The sequence below is a fragment of the Molothrus aeneus genome, chromosome 31 (genome assembly GCF_037042795.1).
Source record: "Molothrus aeneus isolate 106 chromosome 31, BPBGC_Maene_1.0, whole genome shotgun sequence".
NCBI lineage: Eukaryota > Metazoa > Chordata > Aves > Passeriformes > Icteridae > Molothrus > Molothrus aeneus.
Window position 1 is genome coordinate 3,222,969 of NC_089676.1, and position 10,864 is coordinate 3,233,832.

Here is a 10,864-nt window from a genome sequence, read left to right on the forward strand (position 1 = left end):
CTGTACATATATGCTTAAAGGGGCGTGGCTTCATGGTGTTTGGGGGCGTGGTCTCCGCACGGAACAAGCCCAAGGCGCCCCGCGGGTTCCGCGTTAACCAAAATCTGCGATTTCGGGGCGAAATCGCCTCGGATGTCGCTGTCACCATCCGGGGGGGTGGGGCGGGTTGTCCCCTCCTTGTCCTCTTCCACTGCGCCGTGTCCCCTCCCCGCTCCCAAGGTCCCCTTCCCACTCCCCGTGTGCCCTCCCCGCTCCCAAGGTCCCCATCCCACTCCCCGTGTCCCCTCCCCGCTCCCAATGTCCCCTCTGCACCCCCAGTGTCCCCTCCCCGCTCCCAATGTCCCTTTCCCACTCCCCGTGTCCCCTCCCCATTCCCAATGTCCCTTTCCCACTCCCCGTGTCCCCTCCCCATTCCCAGTGTCCCCTCCCAGTGCCCCCTCCGGGTGCCCGGGCTCACAGGCACACAGCCACACGGCAGTGATTGGTTTTTACTGGTTTTTACTGGTTTTTACTGGTGTGACGCAGGGGACCCCATCCCTGTGCCCGCCCTCGTGTGTCCCTGCGTGTCCCCGAGGGGAGACCCGGCCCGGCTGTGACCGCGCTGTGCCAGGGCCGCCGGTGCCACCCTGGTGCCCGTCCTGCCATCCCTGATGACACTGACGCGGACGGGAGGGACAGGCCTGTCCCCAGGGGTGCCACTGCCACTGCCACTGCCAGGCCTGTCCCCAGGGGTGGCACTGCCAGGCCTGTCCCCAGGGGAGGCACTGCCCCTGGACGGGCAGTCCCTGACAGGGATGGTGGCACTGCCACTGACCGGTGTGTCCACGATGGGGGGACTGCCAGTGACATGCCTGCTGTCCCCAAGGGTGGCACTGCCCCTGGATGGGCACTCTCTGATGGCGACAGTGGCACCGTCCCTCTCTGGCCTGTCCCTGTCAGGGATGGTGGCACTGTCCCCAGAGGGGCACTCCCTGACAGGGATGGTGGAACTCTCCCTGGACGGGCACTCCCTGATGGGGACAGTGGCACTGTCCCTGCCTGGCCTGTCCCTGTCAGGGACGGTGGCACTCTCCCTGGACGGGCACTCCCTGATGGGGACAGTGGCACTGTCCCTGCCTGGCCTGTCCCTGTCAGGGACGGTGGCACTGTCCCTGGATGGGCACTCTCTGATGGGGACAGCGGCACTGTCCCCGGACGGGCACTCCCTGACAGGGATGGTGGCACTGCCACAGGCCAGCGTGTCCCCGAGGGGGAGGATGGCATGGCCGGGCACCCTGGACTCCACGATGGTGGCCGTGACCCTGGGGATGGAGTCCCCAACGAGGACGGTGGCACTGACAAAGACGGGCGTGTCCACGATGGTGGCAGTGCCCCGGGACAGGCTGGCCCTGACGGGGACGGTGACACTGCCCAGGATCCTCCTGTCCATCACGGTGCCACTCAGGGTCACCAGCGCGTCCACAATGGTGGCAGTGCCCCGCGACGGGCAGTCCCTGACGGGGAAGGTGGCACTGCCACCCCCCGCGCTGTCCCCAGCGGTGCCCCGGGCCCAGAAGGGGCTGTCACCCGCAGGGATGGTGGCACTGCCGGTGACGGGCGTGTCCACGATGGTGGCAGTACCCCTGGATAGGCTGTCCCTGACGGGGACAGTGGCACTGCCAGGGACCGGCCTGTCCCCAGGAGTGCCACTGTCCCTGGAGGGACAGTCCCTGCCAGGAGGGGTGCCACTGTCAGTGACCAGCCTGTCCCCAGCGGTGCCACTGGCAGTGACCAGCCTGCCCTCAGCGGGGACAGTGGCAGTGCCAGGGACCGGCCTGTCCTCAATGGGGCCAGTGGCAGTGCCCCTGGACGGGCTGTCCCTGATGGGGACAGTGCCACTGCCAGAGACTGGCACGTCCCTGACCGTGCCACTGCCCGCAGCTGGGCTGTCCCTGGCAGGGACAGTGGCACTGCTCCTGCCTGGCCGGTCCCCAGGGTCAGGGGCCCTGGGGGACCTGTCCCTCACAGGAACTGTGGCACTGTCCCTCATGGGCATGGTGGCACTGTCCCTGACCAGCCTGACCCCGCTGCCACTGGCCCTGCCTGGCCTGTCCCTGATGGGGACACTGCCACTGCCTGGCCTGTCCCCAGCGGTGGCACTGCCCCTGCCTGGCCTGTCCCCGCTGCCATTGTCTCTGGGTGACCTGTCCCTGATGGGGACAGTGGCACTGCCCCTGCCTGGCCTGTCCCCACTGCCACTGTCTCTGGGTGACCTGTCCCTGATAGGGATGGTGGCACTGCTCCTCACTGGCCTGTCCCCAGCGGTGGCACTGCCACTGCCCAGCCTGTCCCCAGCGGTGGCACTGCTCCTCACTGGCCTGTCCCCAACAGCAGTGGCCCTTGGTGAGCTGTCCCGGACAGGGATGGTGGCACTGCCCTTGACTGATCTGTCCCCAGTGGTGGCAGTGCTCCTGCCCAGCCTGTCCCCAGTGGTGGCACTGCCCCTGGCTGCGCTGTCCCTGACAGGGATGATGGCCCTGCCACTAACTGGCCTGTCCCCAATGTCACTGGTCCTGGATGAGCTGTCCTTGACAGGGATGGTGGCACTGCCCCTGCCCGGCCTGTCCCCAGTGGTGGCACTGCCCCTGGCTGCGCTGTCCTTGACAGGGACAGTGGCACTGCTCCTGACTGACGTGTCCCCTGTGGTGCCACTGGCTCTAGCTGACCTGTCCTTGACAGGGACAGTGGCACTGCCACTGTCTGAGCTGTCCCTGATGGGGACAGTGGCACTGCCCCTGACCAGCCTGTCCCTGATGGTGCCACTGCCCCTGCCTGGCCTGTCCTCGACAGGGACGGTGGCACTGCCCCTGCCTGGCCTGTCCCCAGTGGTGGCACTGTCTCTGGGTGACCTGTCCCTGACAGGGACACTGCCACTGGCCCTGCCTGGCCTGTCCCTGACAGGGATGGTGGCACTGCTCCTGCCTGGCCTGTCCCCACTGGTGGCACTGCTCCTGCCTGGCCTGTCCCCACTGCCACTGTCTCTGGGTGACCTGTCCCTGATGGGGATGGTGGCACTGCTCCTACCTGGCCTGTCCCCACTGCCACTGTCTCTGGGTGACCTGTCCCTGATGGGGACACTGCCACTGCCCCTGCTCAGCCTGTCCCCAGTGGTGGCACTGCCCCTGCTCAGCCTGTCCCCAGTGGTGGCACTGCTCCTGGAGGAGCTGTCCCTGACAGGGACGGTGGCACTGCCAGTCACCGGTTTGTCCCCAGTGCCACTGCCCCTTGGTGAGCTGTCCCTCCTAGGGACAGTGGCACTGCCACGGACTGGCTTGTCCCTAACGGGGATGGTGGCACTGCCACTGACTGACCTGTCCCCAGTGGTGGCACTGCTCCTCGCTGGCCTGTCCCCAGTGGTGGCACTGGCCCTGGATGAGCTGTCCCTGACAGGGACGGTGGCACTGCCACCAGCTGGGCTGTCCCTGCTGGGAATGGTGGCACTCCTGGTGACCGGCCTGTCCCCAACACTGCCACTGGCCCTGGGTGAGCTGTCCCTGACAGGGACGGTGGCACTGCCAGTGACAGGCTTGTCCCTGACAGGGACAGTGGCACCACTGACTGGCCTGTCCCCAGTGGTGGCACTGCCCTGGGATGGACTGGCCTTGACAGGGACAGTGGCACTGCCGCCAGCTGGGCTGTCCCTGACAGGGACAGCGGCACTCCTGGTGACCGGCCTGTCCCCTGTGGTGCCACTGCCCCTGGCTGAGCTGTCCTTGACAGGGACAGTGCCACTGCCACCAGCCAGCCTGTCCCCAGTGGTGGCACTGCCCGTGCCTGGCCTGTCCCCAGTGGTGGCACTGCCCCTGGATGGACCTTCCTTGACAGGAACGGTGGCACTGCCACCAGCTGTGGGGACAGTGGCACTTCTAGTAACCGGCCTGTCCCCAGTGGCACTGGCCCTGGAGGGACTGTCCTGCCTGGGGACAGTGGCACTGGCCCTGGGTGAGCTGTCCCTCCTAGGGACGGTGGCACTGCCAGTGACAGGCTTGTCCCTGACAGGGACAGTGGCACCACTGACCGGCCTGTCCCCAGTGGTGGCACTGCCCCTGCATGGACTGGCCTTGACAGGGACAGGGGCACTGCCACCAGCTGGGCTGTCCCTGCTGGGAATGGTGGCACTCCTGGTGACCGGCCTGTCCCCAGCAGCGCCACTGGCCCTGGGTGAGCTGTCCCTGACAGGGACGGTGGCACTGCTGGTGACAGGCCTGTCCTCTGTAGTGGCGCTGCCAGTGACAGGCCTGTCCCCAGTGTCACCGACCCTGGCTGGGCTGTCCCTGACAGGGCTGGTGGCACTCCTTGTGACAGGCCTGTCCCCAGTGTCACCGACCCTGGCTGGGCTGTCCTCAGTGGGGATGGTGGCACTGCCAGTGACAGGCCTGTCCCCAGTGTCACCAACCCTGGCTGGGCTGTCCTCAGTGGGGATGGTGGCACTGCCAGTGACAGGCCTGTCCCCAGTGTCACCAACCCTGGCTGGGCTGTCCTCAGTGGGGATGGTGGCACTGCCAGTGACAGGCCTGTCCCCAGTGTCACCAACCCTGGCTGGGCTGTCCTCAGTGGGGCTGGTGGTACTCTTTGTGACAGGCCTGTCCCCAGTGTCACCAACCCTGGCTGGGCTGTCCTCAGTGGGGATGGTGGCACTGCCAGTGACAGGCCTGTCCCCAGTGTCACTGGCCATGGGTGGGCTGTCCCTGACAGGGCTGGTGGCACTGGCAATGGCCGGCCTGTCCCCAGTGGTGGCACTGCCAGTGACAGGCCTGTCCCCAGTGTCACTGGCCCTGGCTGGGCTGTCCTTGACAGGGACAGTGGCACTGCCAGGGACTGGCTTGTCGCTGACAGGGACAGTGGCACTGCCACCACCAGGAGAGCCACCACTGGGGGAGCTGGCACTGCCACTGACCGGGCTGGCCCCAAGGGGGACGGTGGCACTGACTGAGCTGTCACTAAGGGGGACGCTGGCACTGCCATTGACTGAGCTGTCCCCAAGGTGGGTGGGAGCACTTGCCCCAGCTGGGCTGTCACTAAGGGGGACAGTGGCACTGACTGAGCTGTCACTAAGGGGGACGCTGGCACTGCCACCACCAGCAGAGCCATCACCAGGGATGCTGCCACTGACCGGGCTGTCCCCAAGGGGGACGGTGGCACTTCCCTCAGCTGGGCTGTCCCCAGTGCAGACAGTGTCACTGCCACTGACCAGGATGTCACTAAGGGGGACAGTGGCACTGACTGAGCTGTCCCCAAGCTGGGTGGTGGCAGTGACACTGACCGAGCTGTCCCCAAGGGGGACGGTGGCACTGCCATTGACTGAGCTGTCACTAAGGGAGACGGTGGCACTGCCATTGTCCCCAAGGGGGACAGTGGGACTGCCATTGACCGAGTTGTCCCCAAGGGGGATGGTGGCACTGACACTGACCAGGCTGTCCCCAAGGGGAACAGTGTCAGTGACATTGACTGGGCTGTCACTAAGGGGGATGGTGGCACTGCCACTGCCTGGGCTCTCCCCACTGGGGACAGTGTCAGTGCCATTGACCGAGCTGTCCCCACTGGGGACAGTGGCACTGCCATGGACTGCGCTGTCCCCAAGGGGAACAGTGTCAGTGCCATTGACCGAGCTGTCCCCACTGGGGACAGTGGCACTGCCATGGACTGCGCTGTCCCCAAGGGGAACAGTGTCAGTGCCATTGACCGAGCTGTCCCCAAGGGGAACAGTGTCAGTGCCATTGACTGCGCTGTCCCCAAGGGGAACAGTGACACTGACACTGACCGGGCTGTCACTAACGGGGACAGTGGCATTGCCATTGACTGGGCTGTCACTAAGGGGGACGGTGGCACTGACTGGGCTGTCACTAAGGGGGACGGTGGCACTGCCATTGACTGAGCTGCCTCTGAGTGGGACACTGGCACTGCAACTGCCTGGGCTGTCACTAAGGGGGACAGTGGCACTGCCATTGTCCCCAAGGGGGACGCTGGCACTGCCACTGCCCGGGCTGTCCCCACCAGTCACCGTGTCACTGTCCACCTCCATGCTGTCCCCACCATCCTCAGCAGCTCCACCAGCCACCCCCCTGTCCCCACCGGGCACGGTGGCACTGCCACCCCCGGGTGACGCCCCCGGGGGCGAGTCCCCTCCCTCCTCCCCCCGGGCCACCTCCACGTCCTCGGGTGACATCGCGTTGTCCCCCGGCCTCTTGCGGGGCCTCCCGCGCCGCCTCTTGCGCGCGGCGCCGTCCCCCGCTGTCCCCTCCGGGGCGCGCTTGGTGGCCCTGCCGCGCTGCTGTCCCTCGCTGTCCCCGCCGCCGCCGCGGGGGCTCTCGGCCGCGGGGACGCCCACGCCGGGCAGCAGCACGTTGAGCACGGGGATGGCGGCCGTGCCCACGGGCAGCGGCAGCGCCACCTTCACGGTGCCCCCGGGGCGCGGCACCAGCACGGGCGGCGCGGGGGCCGCGCTGGGCACGGGCGGGCGCTGCGGGGCCGGGATGCGGGGCAGCAGCAGCGGCAGCCGCGCCACCAGCGCGCTCACCTGCGGGCTGCTGCCCGCCCGGGCCTCCGACGGCTTCTTCTTCTCCGGCCGCGGCTGCGGGGGGCCCTTGGGGACAGCGTCCTTCTTGGCCTGGGGGGGGAGACAAGGTGGCACCGGGCTGGGGGCGCCTCCGGTGCCCGGCCCGGCCCGGGAGGGGTCCCGGGGGTCTCACCTGCTCCTGGCTGCTGTCCGAGGGCTCCGGGCCGTTCTTCTTGGGGGCTGAGGGCGGCCGGGGCTCCTGGGGGGGCCTGTCTGTGTTTTCTGCGGGAGGAGGGGACGTGAGCGGGGTGGCGGGGGATGGTGGCACTGGGGAGGGGACACGGGAGTGGGGAGGACACTGACCAGGCGGGGGACAGCCTGTCCCACCCCACACAGCGTCTGTCCCCAAGGGTGACAGTGTCCTAGGGGGCTGACTGTGTCCCCAGGGAGGAACCCGGGGCGGGTGACGGTCCCCGTGTCCCCAGGCTGACCCGAGAGCACCATGGCCATGAGCAGGTCGGCGTGGGCCGAGCGGGGGCTGATGATGTGCTGCTGCAGCAGGAACTGCGCCACCTCCACGATGTTGTTGAAGGAGCGCCGCAGGATCTTCTCGGCCCAGTCACACGTCAGGGCACACGCGGCCTCCGTCACCTCGGCGCTGTAGGAGTGAGCCAGCTCGGCCAGCTCTGCCTGCTGGGGATGGGGACAGGGACATCAGACAGGGACAGGGACACTGACACCGTCACCTCACTGCTGTAGGGCTCTGACTGCTGGGGACGGGGACATCAGACAGGGACAGGGACACTGTCACTGTCACCTCACTGCTGTAGGGCTCTGACTGCTGGGGACGGGGACATCAGACAGGGACAGGGACACTGTCACCTCACTGCTGTGGGACTGAGCCAGCTCGGCCAGCTCTGCCTGCTGGGGACGGGGACATCAGACAGGGACAGGGACACTGTCACCGTCACCTCACTGCTGTGGGACTGAGCCAGCTCGGCCAGCTCTGCCTGCTGGGGACAGGGACAGGGACATCACAGAGGGGACAGCGGGGTGGGGACACCAACGCCTCACTGCTGTAGAGCTCTGCCTGCTGGGGACGGGGACAGGGACAGTGTGTGAGACCAGGGGCAGGAGGACAGCAGGGAGGGGACAGCAGGAGGGTCACGGAGCAGGGCAGGACACAGGGATGAGCCCATGGAGCAGGATGGGACACGGGGATGGGGACGGGATGGGATTCATGGAGCAAAGCAGGACCTGCATCCCATCCCATCCCATCCCATCCTATCCCAACCCATCCCTTCAATCCCATCCCATCCCATCCCACCCCATCCCATCCCATCCTATTATCCCATTACCCCATTATCCCACCCCATCCCACCCAAACTCACCGTCTCGGTCACTTTGAGGTCCAGGCTGGGCAGGGGAGGAAGGCTGACCACGGTCTTCCTCCGGATCCCCCCATAGCAGTACGTTGGGAAGAGTCAAGGATTTTTCCCAAGCCCAAAAAACCGGGAACCAACCCCAAAGAACCCTCAGGAATGGGAAAAAATGGGGAAAATTGGAAAACCAGGAAAAAGAATGGGAAAAAATCAGGAAAAAATGGGAAAAAATCAGGGGAAAAAGGGAAAAAGGAGCAGCTGGCACAGGAATTCCAGGCCAAGGAAGGATATTTGGACTGGCCACGGCCCCCCAGGCGCCGGGCTTTGATGTTTGGGAAGATCTCACGGATGATCTTGCCAAAGTTGGCCGTGCTCAGCGGGCGGCAGCCCAGGTTGTCACAGTAACGCCTGCGGGGACAGAGCGGGTGACACGGAGCAGGGACAGGGCAGGGGGACATGGGGACAGCAGGACAGGGGGATGTGGGATACCAGGACAGGGGCTCCTCAAGGACACATGGGACAGGAGGACAGGGATTCCTAAGGGACATGGTGACGTGAGACACCAGGACAGGGGGTTCCTTGAGGCATGGGGACATGGGGACAGGGGGTTCCCAGGGAGGTGGGGACATGGGGACATGGGACAGCAGGACAGGGGGTCCTTGGGGCATGGGGACACGGTGGCACAGGGACACGGTGACGTGGGACAGCCCAGCTCACTTGTAGGCGTCGTAGACGTCCTGCTTGGGCAGGCAGGTGTCCGTGTGCTCCTCCAGGTGGTTGCGGATCCAGCTGCAGGCGTGCATGTGCTCGGCCGTGCCCAGCGCGCTCAGCTCCAGCGAGGAGGAGCTGCTGCTGCTGCTCCAGGGCCACAGGCAGGGAGGGGAGCCCGTCAGGTCAGCACCTCTGTGCCAGCTGTGGCTGATGGACCCGCCCTGGGGCATCCCTGTGCCCACCCTGGGGCATCCCTGTGCCTGCCCCGGGTGAGGGACCCACCCTGGGGCATCCCTGTGCCCACCCTGGGGCATCCCTGTGCCAACTCCAGCCCCATCCCATCCCACCCCATAGATCCCATCCCATGGATCCCATCCTATCCCACCCCATCCCATCCAATGACCCCACCCCAAGGATCCCACCCCACAGATCCCACCCCACGGATCCCACCCCACGGATCCCACCCCACGGATCCCACCCCATGGATCCCTCCCCAAGGATCCCACCCCATGGATCCCACCCCATCCCCCTGACCTCTTCTCGCCCAGGCTGGGCCCCGAGGGCAGCTGCAGGTACAGGTAGAGTTTGTCGCTGTCCGAGAACTTCTGCACGTCCTGCTGCACTCCAGGGACAGGGACAGGAGAGGAGGAGAGGAGGAGATGAATCCTGTGGGCTGAGCCCCGGGAACGGCCCTGCCCTGCCTCCAGCATTCCCAGAACACTCACCAGGATGGAGTCCACCTTGCTCTGCACGGATTTGCTGCGAGGGACAGAGGCCACGAGTCAGGAACGATCCCAAAAACCCCGGGGTCACAATTCCAGCTCTGCCCAGGGCTCCCCAGGTCCCTCCAGACCCCGAGTGGGATCCAGGGCTCAGGGATGCAGGAAGGACCCGGGATGGACCCGGGATGGACCCGGGGTGCCCTGGGGTGATTCCCAGATTTTGGGGTGCCCAATTCCCAATCCCCCACCCCGTGAGGCCCCTCTGGGGTGCCCTGGGGTGATTCCCAGGTTTTGGGGTGCTGCCCTTACGAGATGTTGCCCCGCAGCTCCTGGAGCAGCGTGCTGGACTCGGTGGCACCGCCCCGGGCACTGCCAGCTGACAGAGGGCCCCTCCTGGTGGCCCTGGTCCCCAGCTCCTCCTCAGCCATGGCAGCCCTGTGTGTTTGTCCTGCTGGGAACAGGGAAATGGGAATTTGCTGTAAAAACAGGAATAAATCCCATTCTGGGCTCTAATGGGACTCGTGGGCACGGACAGGAGCCACAGAAATGGGACAGGGACATCTGCAGTGACCCCGGCAGGGCTGGGGGACAGGGGAACAGCAGGACAGGGGGACAGCAGGACATGGGGACCACCAGGACATGGGGACACCAGGGACAGGGGGACAGCAGGGACAGGGGGACACCAGGACAGGGGGACACCAGGACAGGGGGACAGCAGGAAGAGACCCACAGCGCCGGCAGGAAGAGACGGCCAGGGATACGGGGCCATGAGGCCACCGGAAGCGACCCCTGGGGCCGCCGCCGCCCTCCGCGCCCTCCCCGCAGTACCGGGCCGGTACCAGGGGCCGGGACCTCCCTGCCGGGGCCGAGCCCGGGGTGTTCCGGGGTGTTCCCGGGGTGTTCCGGGGTGTTCCCGGGTGTTCCCGGGGTGTTCCGGGGTGTCCCGGGGGTGTTCCGGGGATGCACCCGGGTGTGTTCCGGGGGTGTCCCGGGCGTGATCCGGGGTGTTCCGGATGTGTCCCGGTGTTCCCGGGGGTGTCCGGGGTGTACCCGCGGGTGTCTGGGGGTGTCCCGGGGGTGTCCCCGCGGTGTCCCCGGGGGTGTCCCCAGGCCTATCCCCCCCGCCCCCCCCAGCCCCGCACCCACCTGGTCCCGTCCGGCTCGGGGGGCCCCGGGAGGGAGGGAGGGGGGAGGGGAGGGGTCCCGCCACGTGCCCCGCGCCCCCCGCGCGAACCGAAAGTGGACGCGCCCCTCGCTCGCCGCGCGCGCGGCCCCTTCTTTTTTCTGATTGGCTGCGGCGGCGCTGGTCTGCCCGGATACGGCAGCGCCCGCGGCTGTGATTGGCTGAGCCCGCCCCCCCCTCAGCTGGGGGTGAGCGCCCGGATGTGGCGGGGCGGGAGGGGCCGAAATCTGCCTGGCAACAGCGATCTGATTGGCCGGGGCGGGCGGCGCGAGGGGAGACGGGTGTGCGGCGAGTGTGCAGACGGGTCACGTGGGGCGGTCACGTGGGGAGG

General features: G+C 67.0%; 2 protein-coding genes across 3 annotated transcripts; both read right to left on the bottom strand.

The window, feature by feature from the left end:
• Positions 1–481: 481 nt before the first annotated feature.
• On the bottom strand, positions 482–4,307 carry LOC136568157 (uncharacterized). Of its 2 annotated transcripts, none has more exons than XM_066568015.1 (2): positions 2,995–4,307; positions 482–2,961 (listed from the first exon to the last, which is right to left on the bottom strand). In XM_066568015.1, exon 2 carries the CDS (start codon positions 2,033–2,035, stop codon positions 509–511), a length of 1,527 nt encoding a protein of 508 aa, XP_066424112.1. In that variant the 5' UTR covers positions 2,036–2,961; positions 2,995–4,307; the 3' UTR covers positions 482–508. The 2 variants fall into 2 exon arrangements, with proteins under 2 accessions (XP_066424112.1, XP_066424113.1); XM_066568016.1 differs by having other exon boundaries at positions 482–678; positions 718–4,307.
• A 783-nt stretch (positions 4,308–5,090) lies between these two features.
• Positions 5,091–9,790, bottom strand: RFX5 (regulatory factor X5). Its single transcript, XM_066567989.1, has 10 exons — positions 9,660–9,790; positions 9,354–9,387; positions 9,163–9,245; positions 8,635–8,766; positions 8,209–8,325; positions 7,927–8,008; positions 7,027–7,225; positions 6,729–6,817; positions 5,303–6,646; positions 5,091–5,108 (listed from the first exon to the last, which is right to left on the bottom strand). The coding sequence occupies exons 1-10, from the start codon at positions 9,776–9,778 to the stop codon at positions 5,091–5,093; spliced, it is 2,217 nt and encodes a 738-aa protein (XP_066424086.1). The 5' UTR covers positions 9,779–9,790.
• Positions 9,791–10,864: the final 1,074 nt, after the last annotated feature.